General features: G+C 44.9%; 1 protein-coding gene across 1 annotated transcript; it reads left to right on the top strand.

Annotated features, from left to right (window-relative positions):
- On the top strand, positions 1-3,623 carry LOC117083998 (zinc finger protein 3). The gene has a single exon (XM_033212287.1). The coding sequence runs from the start codon at positions 1,439-1,441 to the stop codon at positions 1,871-1,873; it is 435 nt and encodes a 144-aa protein (XP_033068178.1). The 5' UTR covers positions 1-1,438; the 3' UTR covers positions 1,874-3,623.
- Positions 3,624-20,660: the final 17,037 nt, after the last annotated feature.

Here is a 20,660-nt window from a genome sequence, read left to right as displayed (position 1 = left end):
CCAGGCAGATCTTGAATTACTGACTTCAAGTGATCCTCCTGCCTTGGCCTCCCAAAATGCTAGGATTACTGGCATGAGCCAAGAGAAGAGTTTTAAAGCAAAAATAGAGATTAGAGGAGGAGTGGAAAGGATGACAGGTGTTGAGGAAGAAAAAGGGAGAAATGGTAAGAGGAGGAAAGCAGAAGTGAACAGGAGAAGTGAGGGGAAGGAAATGATGCATAAGAAATGGGAAAAGGAAGGGGAAAAAAAGCCCAGAAGGCTCTTTCCAAGCTCACTTTCAGCAGAAATATGAAAACTTTCCCTCAGGTCTGTACTTCTTGAGTTCCCTGTAATACAGGACAGCCTCCTGAGCTCCACCTTGGCTGTGTGAGAACCAAGCAGCACTCCCAAAGGTTGTCCAGCACTTTGTGGTGCAGCTTGGCTCAGAAACACAAGAACATGGATAAGGAAAGGTGTGAGCAGTCCATGGAATCAGGCCATTCCCTGTCCCACACTGAGAGCTTTATAACCCACCAGCGCGTCATGCTGAGGAAAAGGAACATTTTCATCCTTTGCAGTGTCTCTGAATGCCAGACATTGCTGCCTCTCCCCTCTGCCCTTCCTGGCTGTCTGCTGACCTTTTGCAGTCACATTAGGAGTGTACATGTGCTATCGATGTGTAAGCATCACAAATGTCTAGAGTATACATTAGTATCACTTAAAGATGTTTTGTCTCCACCATAGGAAACAGGTGACATTTCCATTTTCTGTATCTTTTGTTAGATTATGAAACCAAATCAGATATCAAGGAGTCGGTTCCAAAGCAGGAAGTATCAGAAGAAACAGAGATACACTGAGCCACCTCCAGAGCACTCTGGAATAATGATTCCCAAGAATTCAAGATTGGAGCACTCAAAAATTGGGAAGACAGTTTGAATATTCCTCAGAGAGATCCTTCCAGGGAGATGCTGAGGACGAGGACTAGAAGTGTAAAGCCAGCAGAAATCAAGGATGTAAAAATCTCCCTAGAGAAGGAAAGCCAGAAAGGTAAAGAATTTGATAACTTCTTTAATCTAGGCTCAAAAATTATTTCACATTCGAGAATTCACAGGGAGAACAAGGGGCCAGTTTCAGAAGTCAAAATACAAGTCACAACTTAGGAAAGGCTTCAGAGTGTAGCCACTCTGGCAGCCAGGTTTAGAGAAGCCCTAGAGGGGAAAGGAAATGCAAAGAGGCATCAGGGAAGCCAGGCAGGACCCAGAGCGAGGAGAAGGAAGAGAGTTTGCAGATGTGTTGCCTTCAGAGACAGGAGTGCCCTCGACGAGGAAAGAGGGCAACAAAACTACCCAGGAGAGAAACCCTTTATCTGTAAAGAGTGTGGAAAAGCCTTTGGTCAGAGTGCAAACCTCATCGTGCACCAAAGAATCCACACAGGGGAGAAACCTTTCCTATGTAATGAATGCGGAAAAGGCTTCAGAGGTCACACCTCATACGACATCAGAGGATCCACACTGGTGAGAAACCCTATGAATGCCAGGAATGTGGGAAGACCTTCAGCCAGAGCTCAAATCTCATAGTTCATCAGGGCATCCACACTGGGGAGAAATCTTTTGAATGTGGTGAGTGTGGGAAAGCCTTCAGCCGGAGTTCAGGCCTCACTGTCCATCAGAGGATCCATACGGGGGAGAAGCCATTTGAGTGTAATGAATGCAGCAAAGCTTTCAGTTGTAGCTCATACCTTATTGTGCATCAGAGAATTCACACAGGGGAGAAACCCTGTAAGTGTAATGAATGTGGAAGAGCCTTTGGCCAGAGCTCCCATCTTATTCTCCATCAGGCAACTCATGCCTGGAAGAAACCTCAGCTGGCTACTTGGGTTAGGGCCCACTGTTAATGGGGCAGAGTTGAATGGTCATGTTATATGCTTGCCTTCACCGAGGTCAGCATCTCATAAATACTAGGAAGTATGTGAGAGGTCATGGACGCTTCACTGCTGGAAATCTGGGTCCACAAACTCACTCTGCTTGTATTGTGTTTTATTCACTTGCCTTATTTTTGTATGTATGCCTCCAGTCAGATTTGGAGTTCCAAGAGGTAGATGCCAGGTCCTGTCTTCCGGTTTGATTGACAGGAAACTGAGGAGCTCTTCATTTCTACAAAGTTGATTAAATATTAATTCATTGAGAAATTCCTCATATCAAGAAACTCTTAATCTGATAATCTTGCAAGATCCCACCTGCTTTGAAGATTTGTAATTTTTCCAACATAACTCCGGCACATTAAAGCTTACTGTACTTTTCAATGTTATTTCAAAGCTTTAATGTGCTAGAGTTGGGCAGCTTAGAAGGCCCACTGTGAGCAGTACTAAAATTTAGAATGTCATATCCTCATTCAAATGTAGGCTGCCTTTAGGAATGACCAAAACAGCGAAGGATACATAGGATGATAGAATCATCAATCAAAGGAACCCTACCAGACCAGAACTGCAGACCAGAGTTAACAAGATGAAGTATTAAACCCTGTCCATAGGGCTAAGGAGTCTGAGCCTCTCAGAACAGAAGTGTTCTGACAGAAACATCGCAGTTCTTGACCATTAGACATGCTAGAAGGGTGTCTTTAAAATTATCCTTCTCATCTTCAGTCGCTAGCTGCTCAGGGCTGTGATCCCAGTCTTAGGGCCTGTTCTCTTCTCTCTAGACCATATAGCTTGACTTTGGAAATAAAACAGATCATGTGTGTGTATAAAATTAAAAAGTAATATCCTAATCATCTGCCACTTACACAAAAAGAGATTTATTACCTTTAGACTAAAGGAAAAATATAATAGGAATGCAGTATGTCTCAGTATGTGCAGTCATGTGCCACATAATGATGTTTACAACAGACCACATATTTGATGGAGCTGAGAAATTCCTGTGGCCTAGTGACTCTGCAGCTGTCGTAATGTGGTAGCACAATGCAGTACTCACATGTTTGTGGTGATGCTGATGTAAACAAGCTGACCGTGCTGCCAGTTATGTAAAAGGACAGCACATGCAGTTATGTACAGTGTGTAATACTTGATAATAAAGACTGCTACTGGTTTATGTATTTACTGTACTTTTCATTGTTATTTCAAAGTGTGCTCCTTCCACTTATTTTTTTCAAAGTTTACTGTAAAACAGTATGCTGTGTTTGTCCAGCAGCAGCCTCATATATCTCGTGTTTACCACATCTCTTGACTGCGTCATTTCCTCTTGTGCTTGATTTAATCTCATGTTTTGTTCATCATGTCCCCTAAGCATTCAAAATCCATGGCTAATTTTGCCAGTAAGAGGCCGTGTTGAGTAATTGACCTGGAAACAAAATTAGAAGTGATTAAGGACTGTGAAGGTGGAAAATCAGGGATGGTTATTGCTCACCAGTCAGGCATGTCCCATTTTACCATAGCTGCCATCCTAAAGTACAAGAACAAAGTGATAGAAGCTATTAAAGGATCTGCTTCATTGAAGGCAATGAGACTAATAATTTGAGACGGGCCAATATCAGATATGGATAAACTTCTAATGACCTAGATTGAAGACCAGACACAGAAGCATGTCCCTCTCAGCACCATGACAATCACAGCTAAAGCAAAAAGCTTGTTTGTTATGTTGATAGAAAAGGCTGGACCTGACTATATTGTTGAATTTATTGCTAGCTCTGGGTGGTTTAAACGATTCAAGAATTTTTATTCATTACACAATTGTGAAAGTGAGTGGTAAGTTTATGAGTACTGATGTGAAGGCAGCTGAAGAATTTTTGGAAACTCTAGGTAAGCTGATTGTGGAGGAAAATTACTTCCCAGAGCAAATGTTTAATATGGATCAAACCTCCCTATTCTGGAAACAGATGCCTGAAGGGACTTTCATCCATAAGGAGGCCAAGTCAATGGCAGGTTTCGAGGCTTTGAAGGACTGGATAACAGTGTTTGGGGGCAATGTTGTTGGCCACAAATTGAAACTCTTTGTGATTTGGCACAGTGAGAACCCCAGGGCCTTCAAGCATATCAGTAAGCACACACTGCCAGTGTACTACAGGAGCAATAACAAGTCATGGATGACCCAGCTTCTCTTCCAAGATGCCCTCCTGAATTGCTATTTCAGTGAAATGGAGTACTGTTTGGAGAATAACATACCTTTCAAGATTTTGCTTTTTGTTGATAATGCTCCTGTACATCCTTCAGGTGATCTTTGTCTTAATATCAAACTGGTGTTTCTCCCTTTAAGCATCACCTCTTTGATCCAACCAGTGGATCAAGGAGTTATAGCAGTTCTGAAGGCCCACTACCTAAGGAGGACGTTTCCCCAGGCTGTTGCTGCTGTTATCTGAGGGAGACACTGAGAAGACGCTGATGCAATTCTGGGAGGATTACAGCATCTAAGACTGCATCAAGAACCTTGCTTGGGCTTAGGATGATGTCACCAATATGTGTATGAATGGCATCTGGAAGAAGACATTCGAGGTTTGTTCATGACTTCAAAGGATTTGCCATGGATGACCAGGTTGCAAAAATTCACAAGGCTGTGGTTGAGATGGGAAACAGCTTTAACCTGGGTGTGAATGAGGATGACGCTGAGGAGCTCCTAGAGGTGGTTCCTGAGGAATTGACTAATGTTAGAAATGGAACAGGGACACAGCTGAAGAAGAGGCAAGAGTAAAGGAAACTGCAGAAAACCACCATCAAGAAAATTCACAGTAGGGAGATTAGCAGAAGCTTTTGCAGACCTCAAGAAACTCCTAAAAAGTTTGGGCCGGGTGCAGTGGCTCATGCCTGTAATCCCAGCACTTTGGGAGGCCATGGTGGGCAGATCACGAGGTCAGGAGTTCGAGACCAGCCTGACTGACATGGTGAAACCCCATCTTTACTAAAAATAAAAAATAAAAAAAATTAGCTGGGTGTGGTGGCACACACCTGTAATCTCAGCTACTAGGGAGGCTGAGGCAGGAGAATCACTTGAACCTGGGAGTCAGAGGTTGCAGTGAGCTGAGATCGCACCACTGCACGCCAGCGTGGGTAACAGAGCAAGACTCTTATCTCAAAAAAAAAAAAAAAAAAAAATTGAAAACATGCACCCTAACTCCCAAAAGGTTTTCATTAATAGAGAGTAATGTTCATGGTGCATTATCTGTTTACTGGCAAGTCTATGATGAAAACAGGAAAGCAAGCAAACCACCATAGACATATTTCTGAAAAGAGGGACACCTCCTTAAGAAGAGTCCCAGGCAGGTCCTTTGTGAGTATTTCAGAAGGGGGCATTGCTATCATAGGAGATGACAGCTCCATGCATGTTACTGCCCCTGAAGGCCTTCCAGTGGGACAAGATGTGAAGGTGGAAGACGATATTGATGATCCTGACCCTGTGGATGCCTAGGCTAACATGCTTGTGACTTAGTTTTTAACAAAAAGTTGAAGTAAATAATTTAAAAATAGAAAAATACTTATAAAATATTTTTGTATAGCTATTCAGTGCATTTGTGTTTTAATCTAAGTGTTATTACAAAAGTCAGAAAATTTTAAAAGTTTATCAACTAAAAAGTTACATTAGGTTAACTTATTGAAGAAAAATTTTTAAGTAAATTTAGTGTACTCTAAGTGTACAGTATTTGTAAAGTCTACAGAAGTGTACAGTAGTATCCTAGGCCTTCACATTCACTCACCGACTCATCCAGGACAACTTCCAGTCCTGCAAACTCCGTTCATGGTAAATGTCCTATATAAGCATACTATTTTTTATCTTTCATACCATATTTTTACCGTACCTTTTCTAAGTTATTTTTAGATATACAGATACCATTTTGTTACAGTTGCCTACAGCATTCAGTACAATAATATGCTGTACAGGTTTGTAGTCTAAGAGCAGTGGGCTGTACCACATAGTTAGGGTGTAGTAGGGTGTATACCATATAGCCTAGGACTATACCGCAGAGCCTAGGATGTACTTACACATGCTATCTAGGTTTGAGTACACTCTATGATATTCACGCAACAGTGAAATCACCTAACAATGCCTTTTTCAGAACTCCCCATTGTTAAGCAGCACAGGACTGTATTGTAATGCTGGTTGCTGCCTACTGCTATGAGTTCAGCTCTCCAGTTAAGTCAGGAACTAGTCCTCTCTGGGGTATGGATCTATAGTCCCCACCACTAGAGGGCCAATTTTAGAGCTTTTTAACAAACTGGAAGGTTGACTTTCAAAATGTCTCCAGCTACTTCCAGGTCAATTCCAGCAGGAGATATACTTTATCTTTCAGTCACTAGTAGGCAAAGAGGGGGTGCTAGGAATCAGTCACTGGCTTGACTTCGGCAACAAGGAAAGCCTGAGGTGAATTGCAGTTGCAACATCTGTCAGCTCAAGCTGCATGGCATCCATCACAGGGAGTTGAAATTTCAAAGTATAATAATTTTTTAAGTATAAGAATAAAAAATGTCCATCCAAAGTTAAGAAAATCCTTATTTCTTGCCAAATCCCCCTTCTTTGGGCAAATACCAGGACCCTTTCCCTTGTTAAAACAGCCTATTTTAACAAAGGCAAGGTGTAGGGTGTGCACAGACATTCATGAAAGCAACTGCTAATCTTGTGTGTTTACACAATAAGCATCTGAAATGAGATGTGTGACTTTTTGGCTTGGGTTTGCATGAGACTTAGCATCTCTGTGAAACTGCTAGTTGTCTTGGGCAGACACCTGGTTAAGGATTGCAGGCCTGAAAATGAAGGGAAGTGACTTTTTTACTAGGACAAAAGTAAAGTAAAAGGGGTTTTGCTTTGGACATAAGGGCAAAGCAGAACTAAGTGGTGAAAGGACCAAAACACCTCTGCCTGGATGGAGACAGTGGCCAGGGAAGTGACCACTGCAGCTGTGCACGGCTCGATGTGGGCTACAGGTGGAGTGTCAGGGAGACAGTAAATTGTATGGAGCGATGTCCACCCCTGCTGTTGGCTGTGGTGTCCAGACTCAGCAGCCACTCAATGCCCACAGCCCAGTCCCTTCTCTACCACTTTCTGCATACCTATGGGCAAACTTCTTAACCTCTCTGTGCCTCACTGTCCCTGTCTATAAAATGGTCGTATTAACAATCTATCTAAGGGATGCAGTGAGGATTGAGTAAAACACATTAAGAAAAGCACTGCATAGAGTAAGTGCTTAACTACTATATAAAATAAAACAAGTATTAATTTGCTTTCCTGCTGTGAGACGTGGCCCAACAGTATCTTGTCTCTAGGGCAGGGCAGCAGGGGATAACCTGTACAGCCAGAGAAACTGAAATTACCAGGTTTCTCTGGGGGTGGGTGTTGGGAGATCCCAGGGACTGAATGAAGTTAATGTCTGCTGGAAGATGGGAAGAGCCAAGGGTTTACTCTCCCACTCATTTTAGAGGAGCTGCGCCATTCAGGGAAGTGGCAGAGGTAGAAATTAGTATGAGAGAAATCTGCGTCCTACCAGAGGCCAAGCAGCTCTGGGTAGAGACTGGTCTCTGCCCCACAGAGTTATTCTTTGACTCTCCACTCCTTGGGCTGCATACTGGTTATTCTTGTCTGCACCCCAGATCCATCATCTACCTCTTTGCCCTGGGGCAGAGATCCCTATGGGCAACATCACCCTGGGTCCCTTAGTTCTGGCTTCCTAGTGGGATGCACTGGTATGTCAGAGGGAGGCATGAGAATGGGATGGGGTACTTCTGTCTGCTACCATGGTTCTGGTAGTGGCTGTGCCCCTCTGTAACCACAGCTTCATGGCTCTAGCTACACCATTTCCTCCTGTGCCCCTTCAAGCTAGGAGTGGCAGAGGCTCTAGTTCTTGCTGCTATCTGGTGTCTCCCCATCCCCTCCCCAAACCTCTGTAAATCACCCTTTCATTAAACTCTTTCCTTCCTGCCAGGTCCCAGCAGACTGATAATTGCTGGCAACTAGGGGATCTGGAGAGCTGCACTGTATATTTACTAGACCAGGTTGCATGACATTTTAAGCTAAGCACTGCTTAGTGATGGGGGAAGCACAGACCTGTTCTTTAACAAAACATCCACACTGCAAAAGGAGCCAGTGCTAGGAAGGGTTTCAGACTTGCTGGACCTTACATCTCACACATCATGAACATTAGCAAGCACCCAGAGTGTCACTGGTATGCCTTCCATCTATCAAGCGAAGACAGTACACTGTTCCCAACATGCTTCATGCTTTCCAGACAAGTCCTTCTTCTAGACACAACTCTTCCCCATCAGGTTTTGAGGTTGGCTTGAATGCCACTTTTTTCAAGATCCAACCCAAATCAAAGCAGCATCCACCCTCATCTGAACTTCCCTGCAATTATCCTCAGCTGTCCTGCCACTCAGCAGGTTCTGCCTTGTGGTGGTCTTACTTCCCCTGCTGGGTTGTGTTAAGAGAAGGACCAGGTCTCATTAACTGTGGGCCCCTTAGTTCACCCAGCAAGGTGCCTTTTACATAAAAGGCGTTAAGTAAATTGCTGAATGGACAATGACTAAAAAGCGTCTTTGACCTACTTCAGCTGAGCAAGGTCACTTGTAGGTACCAAAGTCTGAGAAGAGCCAGCTGAATTTCCCCACCTGCCTCCCACGCGGTCTCCCTTGTCTCCTTTTCCTCCTCTTTGCCCATCTATCCTGAGTTCCCATCAGCTTAATTCTCCCAACACCTCCCTCCTCCGTCTATTAGTCCTCATTCTGACAATGGCTTCAAAGCTCTGAAATCACAGGTGGCAGAGAGAAGAGCTCAAAGCCCCTCATGTCCAACTCCTGTCCTGCACAGGTGTGGAAAGTGATGCTCAGTGGCTCACCCAGGGTTAACCTGGTACAGGAAGCCCAGTACTGTGGGCAGGGCTTGGCCTTGGTTGGTACCACCCACACACCGGGGCTTTTGTCCTGAAACTTCTCACTTCCCCATGTGTATGTCAAGCCTGCCACTTCTAGTGACTGCACAGCCACTCTCTCCCCTCACTGGGGCCCACCTGGAGGCATTCCTTGTTTGCTTGGTCCCCTCCCTGGGCTGTCCCTCATCCACCTACTGCCAACCCATTTTCCCAGAGCTGACCCACTAAAGCTTCACCCATTTTCCCTCCCTGTTGATCTTGCTATCTCTGCACACATTTTAGCACTATAATCTCAGCTTGTCACCTAGTGTCCTTTACTCATTTGTGTGTTTACTGTGTATGTATCTTGTCTCTCCAAAGACACTGGGAGGCCCTTACAGGAGCCTACTGTAATCTGAGAGCTAGGTTGATGACAAGGGCTCAGCTTGCTCTTATGTGGATTCAGTGCTGGACCTGAAGCCCTGACCCATCAGCACTGGGCTCTGGCCGGGGAAGTTGGCTGGTGTTTCTTCCAGGCATGGTCCCAGATACCAGGCACTAGGCAACCATGAGGGACCTTTTACGACATGCTCTGCCTCTGACTGGTTGGGTCATCTCAGATAATTTGCGAAACTCTGAGTTGATTTCCTTGCCCTGGAAAGGTGGGAGCCCTGGCCAAAGGCCTTTCCATACTGGGTGCAGCAATAGGGCTTCTCCCCCATGTTGCTCTACGAGTGAACCAGGAAGCACGAGCTGCAGCTGAAGGTCTTGCCACCCTCCAGGCACATGTGTGGCTTCTCCCCTGTGTGCACAACGAGGCTCGGTCCCTGACTGAAGGCCTTGCCACATGTGCCACAGACAAAGGGCTTCTTCCCCATGTGTACCCTCTTGTGCTAGGTCAGGTGGGAGCTCTGCATGAAGGCCTTGCCACACTACCCACACCCACACGGCTTCTCCCAGGTGTGGATTCTCTGATGTACGATGAAAGTGGAACTCTGGCTGAAGGCCTTGCCATACACAGTACATGCTTAGAGATTCCTGCTAGGGGCAACCAGGCTGGAGTTGTGGCGGACCTCTTTCCTGAGTTCCTTACAGTTCCGGCCTCTCTCTCCTGGGAGACATCTTTTCTTTTGTTGTGGCCTGCCTAGTGTCTGGCTTGTCTCTCCTCACTTGCTTGTCTGCAGGCTGTTCTGAATGCCCTGTTCCCCTACTCCCCACTTTTCATGCTTCCAGTCTTCCAGAGAATTCTTCTTTCACATTTGTTTTTTCCAGAATCAAATCTTCCTTTTCAACTTTGGTCTTGATATCTAAACAAGACATAGAAGATAAAAACAGATATGACAAAAGCAAATAAAAATATAAACAGCTTTATATTCTAGATGGGAAACATGAGACTATAGTGGGATTTGAGGGAATTCAATAAGTAACACCTTTCTCTTCAGAGGCAATATAGCATTGAGACCAGGGTTGTGGTCTCTGGGGCCATACTGTCTGAGACCAAATCCTGTTTTTGCCATGAACAGTTATGTGACTTTTCCGTGCCTCAGTTTCCTACCTGTAAAATGGGTTAATACTAGTACCTATGTCATAGTGATGTTGTAAGAATTAAGTAAGTCAATGTACATATACAATGTACATAAGTACAATGTATATGAAGTGTTTAGCTAGCTGTTAGCTATTATTGTAATTTTATACTCAATACTTGAACCAACTGAGAAATAAGATGGGGGGACCAACATATCACTTATATTACTGAAAGCCTGATGTTGGTGAATGTGGCTGTATCTGCAGGCAAGTGGGGTTATGAATCCCAGGATTAGCCAGCATTAGCCACGCAAGGACGTAGTGCTGGCTGCCGTGGGTTTGCTCCTGAAACATTTGCAGCACAAAGGGCCAGGGTGGAATGCATGGTTTCTGTGAAGATGCCAGACCCCAAGGGAGAGGTGGGAGGTGGACTGGCTTTCCAAAACTCACCAGTCAAATAAAATCCTTTTTTGTAGTGTGGCAAGAGTGTGCAAGGATCAGAGTAAGGCCCCAAGTGTTACACCAGTGAGCTTGCTGAAATATCAGGGGTAGGAAGCAGAGTACTTACAATCACAATTGTCCTGTATGTACACTATGGTTTCAGAGCATGGGCAGAGAAAAAGAAAAGAGAGTGTAGTAAAAAAATGAAACAAAACAAAAAAAAACATGCATTCTGGGAAAGAGCCAGGGATGTCACTGTCACCAAACATTTGTCTGGTAAGGGCAATGCCTGCACGCATAAAGACTGCCAAGCTGAGAGGGGGAGACAGAGATGACTTGGAAACTGGCCAAGGCAGCAAGTGGTGGTCAGAGATGGGCTGGGCTGTGGACAGTGGCATCCTGGAAGTCACAGAGCTTGACCAAGTCACCTTCCTGGCTGGAGAGAGGCATGATGAGAACTTGTGACTCAAGAGAGAACTCAGGGATCTATCAGATAAAGTGGGGAAAGGGAGAACAAGGGTACTGTCCAGAGGGAAGGGTGTTGAGGGCTGCCAGGTTTGGCAGTAGGGGAGGCAGAGATGTGGCTCCCTAGCCTCACAACCCACAAGCTCAGTCCAGGCAGGAAGAGAACGTACAAGCACAAAGAAGCAGGGCAAGCCAACGCTCTGAAGTGTGGGGAGGGACACAGGCAAGCCCTTTCCTCCTCCTAAACTACAGGATATACAGCAGGAAAGAAGGACCCTGTTCTAGGAGGTCCAGGAGGAGGAGCTCAGGCATTTGCTTCCAGGAGGGCTGAAGAAGCAGAGGAATGTGGAAATGCTAATTAGCAGAGCACTGTCCCAAGGACAGAGATGGCCATGGTCCATTCTAGGCCCTAGCTCTCCAGTTAGATCTCGATATGGTTTGGCTATGTCTCCCCCAAATCTCATCTTGAATTGTAACTCCCACAATTCCCACATGTCATGGGGGAAACCCGGTGGGAGGTAATTGAATCATGGGGGCAGGTCTTTCCCGTGCTGTTCTTGTAATAGTGAATAAGTCTCACAAGATCTGGCAGTTTTAAAAATGGGAGTTTCCCTGCACAAGCTCTCTCTCTCTCTTTGCCTGCCACCACCCATGTAAAATGTGACTTGCTCCTCCTTGCCTTCTGCCATGATTGAGGTTTCCCCAGCCATGTGGAACTCTAAGTCCATTAAACCTCTTTTTCTTCCCAGCCTTGGGTATGTCTTTATCAGCAGCATGAAAATGAACTAATACATTCCCCAACCCTCTTCTTGGCTTCCTTAGGCTTTCTAGTTGTACCTATGTTCCTCAACAAAGACTTCCTATCTCTGTATCTTTCCTCTCACCTTCTGCATGGCTTGGAATACCCAATCGTTGTCCTCTAAAACTGCTCATCCATCCACCCACCCATTCATTCATCCATCCATCCATCCATTAATCCACCCACCCACCCACCCACCCATCTACCCACCCATCAGGCCTGGCTCAAGTCACTCCTCCTTTAGGAAGCCTTCTCCCATCTTTCCCACAGCTCCTAGTAACTGTGCTCCCTTCTCTATCCTTGACTACCTCTGCCATCCATCCCCATTTCTTTGGCAATGACCTTATATGTTTTGGTGAATTAGATTTCTCTTTCCCACGTATCCATCTTATCTTCACAACTAGGCTGTGTGTTTCTCTAGGGCAACATCTGAATCCTATCAGGCCCTGTAGCATTCTTAACCTGGTGTACTTGTGCTTGTATCTGTGAAGACACCATTCTGGTTGGCACAGTCCCTGCCCTCACATCTGCCAACGAGTAAAATATGTTTATCCTGCCTCCCTTGGGCCCCAGAACTAGCACTAGTGCACATCTGGCAAAATGCTCAGGATGGCTCTGAATGACTGGTTTTGGCGTGAAGGTCACCCTGAGGACCACTATGCTTGCCAGACAGCCACAGCTAACCAAGGGGAAAGAATTTTGGGAGGTTTGACTCTTTGTTTTGGGGAGTTATTACAAAGAATTTGGATCATGACCCAGGAAAACCACCTAGGCAAGTTCTTTGTCTAATCAATGTGAAATTGTGGTGCCATGATGGGCTGGCAATGGGTGTTTGGTAGACAGAACCCTTGTGGCCTCCAGCCTGGCCTGGCATCTGCAGCCAGGTCTGCTCACAGAGCTGGGGGACACATTCTCTCTGGTGCTTCCCTCCATGGATAGCTCAGCACCTTGGAGTAATTCACAAAGAGATGTCTGCTAACTGACCAGGAGGGAAGTGGCCTTTCCCAAGACATACAAAACCTGTTTGGCAGCCTTGGGGATGGCTAGGCCCTGAAGCCTGGGCTCTGAGAGGTGCACTCTGCTGAGAGTGTCAGAGACCCACATTTCTGAGGCGTGGTGGTGAAGACCCAGTGGAAAGCGGCCTTACCCAGGCTGGCTGAGGCCTCTCAATTCAGCCCTAGCAGCACTTCTCCAACAGTGGCCCTTGGGGCAGGAAACGGATGGGTCCCAGGCAGCAGGTAGCCTTAGAGGGCTGAAGTCAGAGGAAGCTCCAGCCCTACTCTCAGGGTGGCTTTCTCCTAGAGCTCATGCTGTTGTCACCAGGCTAGTACTGAGACCTGGAAAGAAAATTGTGGAGAAAAGTTCACTGATGGCCTTGGGAAGGGAAGCTAAAGAAGGTCATAGTGCTGACCCTACCTTCTCCTGCTCCTTTTGCTGGTGGGCAGTGGAGAGAACCCATAATAAGTAAAGGTAAACTTTCAGGGAGGGTCTGGTGTTTAAAGGCAAAAAACACTGAGGAATCATCTCCAGGAGGGGGCCCTGGCCCCATGCACCCCACGGAAGCATCCCTCCCAAAGAGCATCCCTTCTCTTCTTGGACAATGACCCCACCCTGGTTAATAACCACAGCGATGTCAAATGACTGAACTGTTTACAGCCCTGTCCTATTCCAGTCTCCTTTGATGCATACCACCCAGTGAAGCTGGCAGGGTAGGAAATGCTGCTTCATTTGACAGGCAAGGACACTGACTTCTCTGAGATGACCTAACCAGTCAGAAGCAGAACAGGTCCTGAAAGGCCCCTCATGGCTGCCTGGTGCTTGGCGCTTGGTAGCAGCTGGGCAGTTGGACACTGAGTGAATAAGAGAGAATAAAATTAGCGTGGTGCATCTCTCACACCTAAGGGCCACGCCTCACCTGCGAATAAAGAATGGCTTATGAGAAAATGAGTTGCAGCCCTACCCTGGCAACCCCTGGTCCTTTCACCACACTCTTCTAGGGCCAGCCATATTCCCACCTCTCACCTTTGGTTGTGGCCCACCAAGCTAAGATGGGAAATGCCAGCCCTTAGCCCTGGTGGGGGTGTTCCCAAGGCAAGAACCACTGGCCTGGGGCTGCTCCTCCTTCAGGCTCACAGGACTCATCCTCATCTGTGTGCACCTCACTCTCATTCGAACCCGTGATGGAAGATAAAAAACCTTTTGGTTCTTTGGGATCATCAGGTGTCACCTAAAGGGACAGTAAATACTGTTTGCCAGAGATCTGTCCCATTCCAGGAGGATTACCAGCTCCTTAAGGAGGCAGGGGCATCTTGGGACCAGGCCCTTGTGAATGCAGTTCATGACCGTGGGCACCTATGGTTTCAAAGGCCTAGCTTTGCCCACCAGGGTGGAAGGAAGGAAAGATGCTCCAGCCCACCCCAGCCTCTGGAAGCCACTCTGGCCCCCACAGCTGTCTGGGACCGGAGACCATCCATCTTGCTCCTTCCTCGTAGGGCTTGCGTGGGGGGATCAGGTGTGGTCCAGACCCTGCCAGAGACTCTTATTTCCAGAGACAAGCCCCCACAGCTTCTTCTGGCCCAAGGGGTCACAGAACTATGTGGCTTCTTCTTCAGTACAGTGGCCCCTTAGGCTCTAAACAGATTCTCCCCCTTGGGACCTGAGTTGTGACTTCACATCTTGCCTCCCTCAGACAAGGCCTCTGCTTGTCATTCGTTAAGCATCCACACAGAACAAGGCTCTGGAAGCATGGCTGGGGCCCATGTATAAGGCAGTCAGGGGCAGGCGCCCCACGTAAAATGTTTTCCAATCAGGTAAGGCTTGGTTTTCTTTTATCCATGCCTACCCTGTCCTCCAGAAGGCCACAGCAGGCCTGTGCAACCAGGCAGCCTTTTAATCGTTCAAAGCCATTTCTTACCTCTCATTTCACCCCAGCCTCACAATGGCAAGAGAGAAGTTACGTCAGAGAGCTTAGGGATCTGTCCTGGGTTGGGAGGTGAGGAAAAGGGCCAGCCTAGAATGCCCTCTACCCCACCTGCCTTCAGGAGTAGGTCTGGTTTCTGCCCTGCCCACCTAAGGCCAGAGAAAGCAGTGGGCAGCATGAGGGTCCCAGGGTCCTGGAGGAAGCCGCCCTTTTCCTCCCTGGCTCCTCCCTGAACTGGGCTCCTCCTCCAGGACACCACATCTGATCCTGACTCCTACCCTTGCTGCCCACCTTCACCTGCATGTCACTGCTCTTCTCCTTGCCCATTCCCGATTCTTCCCCTTCCCCTGCCCCCATAGCTGCAGCTTCCTCCATTGCCTCTCATATCTCAAGCTCTAGCCCCTCCTTCTCTTTCCTTCCCCCAACACGCCACCCACCCCAGATTAGGGCCTGTCTCTAGCCTCCACGCTGCAGCCCCCCACCAGCCCCAACCCCACCCCATCCGAGGGTACAGCCCCTTCTGTTCTCCCTTTCTCAGACTGTCCATTCCTCCCTCAACTTGCTCCGCTCTTTGCTGGTCTTGCTGCCGGGCTTCTTGGACACCCTGCTTTTGACTGGCTCAGTGAGTCTGGCGAGGGCAGAAGGCCCTGGTGCAAGCTTCTTGCCTGGCTGCTCTAGTAAGTTGGGAGATGTCTTCGTCTATGCGTTTTTCCTGCTTGGTTCCTTCACCTGGATGCCAGAGGAAAAGGGGCGGGAGGCAGGGCCAAGACCTGACTCAGTCCTTATCCACAAAGAATTTTGAAGGGACCACTCTCAAAGGACTAGAAATCATGGGAGAATATATCATCTTGAAGAGGGAAAGTCCATGATTTGATGTTAAATTTTAAATATCCAAACAGCAAAATTAAGTAAGACAAACAATAAACCTGGGAAAATATTTGCAACACATATAGCAGATAAGGGTAATTTCTTTATAGTTTGTACAAATCGATTATTAAAAGGATGAACAGAAAAACTGCTAAAGAACGCGAGTAAGCAAGTCACAGAAAATAAATACACATGGCTCTTAAACATGGGATATGGTACCCAGTTTCGCTCACAGTTGAATGCAAATTAAAATATAAGAGCATTTTTCACTTATGAAATCAGAAACAACACAATCATTTCAGAGGATTCAGGGGAATGGGCATTTTCACACACACTGGGAACTAACTACATTTCCAATTTCTATCAAAATATCAAACGCAACTACCATTTAATTTCATCAATTTATCCAAGGACAGTGTGCAGGGATATTCGGCACAGTACTGTTTGTAATAGCAAAAGGCAGAAAAGAACCTAGAGGCCCACCAACAGGGGGACTGTATGAATTATGGTACATTCATACAATGGAGTATCACAAAGCAGTGAAAAAAAGAATGAGGTATATCTTACAGGCTAATATAAAGCCATCTCCAAGACACTGAAAAAAGCAAGGTGTAGACTGTGTATCTTAAGCTTTCATTTGTTTTTTCGTGTTTCTTTAAGGGCGATACATAAGGTTGTATATGCTGGGACTATCTTGAGGAAAGATCCTCAAGAAATTTAACAATAGCTACCACTGGGGTAGGAGACTGGTTGTGTGGACTGGGAGGGAGTCTCACATCTCTTTGCTTTTGCACTATTGATCTTTTTACTACAGGCAAGCACTGCTCTTTCAATTTAACAAAGAACTCTTACATGTGGAGAGGAGCCCTTAGGGGTGCACTGAGAAGTTCACCTGGGAGAAAGGGGCAGACTTGTACATCAGAGTTGTTCTAATCCTGACTGGGACTACTGGTTTTGCAAATGGCCTAAGAGAACATCCCTCCTCATGTGAGGATTAAATGAGATAAAACATACTTGGCATTTAGTATGGTGCCTGGCACACAGGAACCCCTCAACTAACAGTAGTGATGATTACAACCTTGCTATTGGTTCAGTAGTGGGACTTGCCTTGAGGGAACCCCACTCCTTGGAGGGAAAATACCAGAGATCACAGGAATTCTGGAAAACCACACATGGTACAAGTGGGGAAACTAGTTGATGTCAAGGTAGCCTACAACAGCCAAGTAGCCTGCTAGGAGTTGGGTTGTCTCCTCCCTTGTCTCCAGCCCTTCCCAACATCAGAGAGGCATTAGCCACTGTGAAGACAGGGTAGTTCCAGAGAGCTGCCAGGAAAGCAGTGCCTCTCGGACCTGGGCCTGGCCTCACTTGTCATATCGTAGGTCTCACCAGGATGTAGAGGCCCAGACTTCTGGCTTGGGAATTTGCTGCTTGATCTTCTGTGTCCCTTGAAGTCTGCTCATTTTGTCTTCAAAACATCACATCTATTCCTTCTCCTCTGGCCCCCTTCTAGTGGCTGGGTCAGAATCCCACCAACTCTCTTGGGCTCTGAAAAAAACTGCCAATATGGTCTTCAGGATTCCTTTCTCCCCTCACCAGCTCAGCCTTCACAGTCCTGCCAGGACAATGTCACAAATATATATTCCTCTGCTGAACTCCTTCACCTGGTATTAGGTTCTTGGTAACCATAAAATGCTAACAATGGATAAAAATAGGGACCTTATTTCTCCAGACCCTTATTCTATTATTCACCACTACCCATTTCACACTTCACAAGAAAGTCTCACCACTCTGAACAAGCCATGATCTTTCTCTTTTATTAACTTTCCCCTCCTGATCATAAAAGTAATTCAGGCTCATTGTAGAAAATGTAGATAATGCCGAAAATTTAACCACAGTTAACCCCCAATTTCTTTCCTTCCTATGCATGTGCATCTTAGAAAACTTGGCTCTCTGTACAGTGTTTTATTTTGTACTTTGCATTATTTATTTAACATTACTGTGTGCTATTATCATATCACTATTCTTTTAATTATGACCTTTAGTGGTTGCACAATATTCCATAGTATTATAACTTATTTAATCATTCCCCTATTGTTACTTAGGTTAGTCACTTATTTTTTGTGAAATGAGTAACATCGACATGTATATAAATCATTGTACAAATACTCATTCTTCAGATAGTTTTCTAAAAGTGGTACTGCTGTATGAAAGGATATCAATATTCTTTTAAAAATGGTTTAACTTCCCCTAAAATAACAATGGGAAAAAATGGTTAAAATGTGTAATGATGAGGCTGGGCGCAGTGGCTCACGCTTGTAATTGCAGTTCTTTGGGAGGCTGAGGTGGGCAGATCACCTGAGGTCAGGAGTTGGAGACCAGCCTGGCCAACATGGTGAAATCCCGTCACTACTAAAAAATACCAAAAAAACCCCACAAAAAAACAAAAAAAACAAATTAGCTGGGCATGGGCATGGTGGCATGCACCCGTAATCTCAGCTACTCAGGAGGCTGAGGCAGGAGAACTGCTTGAACCCAGGAGGCAGAGGCTGCAATGAGCCGAGATCGCCCCATTGCACTCCAGCCTGGGCAACAAGAGCGAAACTCCGTCTCAAAAAAAAAAAAAAAAAAAAAAAAAAAAAAAAGTATAACAAAGAGATAAAAGGAACAAATCTCTAGAAGATGGAAAATGAATGATGTGGTAACTAAGAAAGCTGGGTGGAGGGAGTAACAGCTTGGAACTCTTGCTGAGGGCTATCCAATGGAAGGAGCTAGCTGATCTACCCTGCCCAACCCCGAAGACTTGGATTTTCGAAACCCTAGGTACAATGAAGGGTGGGAGGCAGAAGTGGATCTAATAATAAGGGCATTAACTGGAAATCTGTAATAACACTTGGCTTCCTTCCCTCCACTTCTAGAAAAGCACTTAACAGCATCTAAACCCCAGACAAAAATATCAGAGGATTTTTGCTAATTAAATGTAAGAGCCCAAGGCAAAATATTCTGTATTCTGGCATTTAGGGGTCTCCAGGGAAATAGTGGGCAAATTTCACTCCTACACACAGAGGTCTCAATTAGGCTTTTAATTCACAGACACACTCACGCACGCGCACACATGTATATGGGTGTAAGAATCACAACACATTTGAGGAAAGTCTCTAATGAGAGTAAACAAGGTAAACAGAGGGGAAAAAGGACCCAGTGGCAGGGGCATGAGGGAATGAGATAATTCATGTGACAGAAGACACTTTTAAGAAAAGGCTCTCAGAAATTAAACTAGTTACTGTTAAAATTGTTACTGTTAAAAATACTATTCATTAGAAAATAAGATACTTTTCTCATAGTAGCACAAGACAAAGAAATGGAAATAACGAATGCAGCTAAGGATCAATCCACAAGGTCCAACACTTGATTAGCAGAAACTCTATAAAGAGTAAAAACAGAAGAAAAAAAAAAAGCATGGAAAGGAATAGTCATATAAAAAATGAGAAAATTTCCAAGAGTAGGAGTACCTGAGTCTCTAGATTAAAAAATTCCACTGAGCATTAGGGAATTGAATACATCAAAGATAAAGAAGAGACTTTAAAAGCTTTCCAGGCATAGGGGTGGGAAAACAGATCACTGTAATGTAAATACTATTTATTGATTGTCAAATAAATATCAGATTGGAATCAGGCATCTCAGCAGCAGTGGATGCTGTAAGTCAGTGAAGTGATGGCTACAAACTTCTAGGGAAATTTTTCAACCTAGAATTCCAGAGCCCATCAAACTACCATCAAGTGAGAAGTCAGAGAAAGACATATAAACACTCAACAACTTTGCCTTCCATGTACTTTTTCCTGACAGGAGACTTGACATGTACTATAGTAAAATGATGAAGTAAATAAAGAAAAAGGAAGACACAGAATTCAGGAAACAGTTGAGTCCAGTGTAACAACAGAATAATAGGCAGAAAGGGCATCAAAAACAGACTAGAGCAGGAGGCTGAAAGGGGACTATACAGCGAGAAAAGAAGTGAATTCAACAGAGTATTTAATTGAATGGAGAATTTGAAGATGACTGCGAGTGTGTGGAAAGCAACCAGTACAAGGTAAAAAGAAAGGCAAGTAGAAACTTCAGTAAAAACAAAAAGCTGATCCCAAAAGGAAATATAAACACAGTAAGCTAAGATCTGCAGTCAACAATATTCACATGGTCATAATAATGTTCATGCTGTTTATTTTCAGCTTTTGAAATCTATCAATAAACCATAAAATCCTAACTGGTTACAGAATAGAATTTAAGAATTATCAGACTTGATAATGTAAGAGACAACAATGTGGAAAAGGGAAAGAGAAAGGAAGGGAAGGGTCCCTCCAACATACTACAAAATGGAGAATTGAGATATGGTTTATAGTTAATATAATAAACTAGATATGCAAATATAATAATTTATTTTTATAAAATTCTTGCTCCTTATAGAAATACAGAAATTACTAAAACAAACAAAGGAACAAAACCCCTCTTAGTAACCCATAATCCTATTATCCAGAGTATATGGGTTTGAAGCTAAGCCTGGAATTAACCATCTGTATGGCTGCAAGTCATTTAACCACTTATGATATTTTCTTATTTCCTTTAGGTAATTTATCTATATACTTTTAAATAGTATATAGTATATATAACAGCAACAGTACATGAGAACTGTATTATATACACAATTTTTAATCCAGATTTTTTCACTTTAAAGCAAAAAGGTAAATCTCTGGATACATAGCATATCATGCACTCATATATGCATATCAATAAATATACTTCTGAATATGCCTTTGACCATAAGGCAGTCAGGGGTTTCCCAGAGATGGAACT

Source organism: Trachypithecus francoisi, unplaced genomic scaffold (genome assembly GCF_009764315.1).
Source record: "Trachypithecus francoisi isolate TF-2019V2 unplaced genomic scaffold, Tfra_2.0 Lachesis_group0, whole genome shotgun sequence".
NCBI lineage: Eukaryota > Metazoa > Chordata > Mammalia > Primates > Cercopithecidae > Trachypithecus > Trachypithecus francoisi.
Note: the sequence above shows the minus strand (reverse complement) of the source record. Positions and strands in the feature narration are given on the sequence as shown.

Coding starts and splice junctions, on each gene's coding strand:
- LOC117083998 (XM_033212287.1), top strand. CDS start 1,439: ATGCGGAAAAGGCTTCAGAGGTCACACCTCATACGACATCAGAGGATC.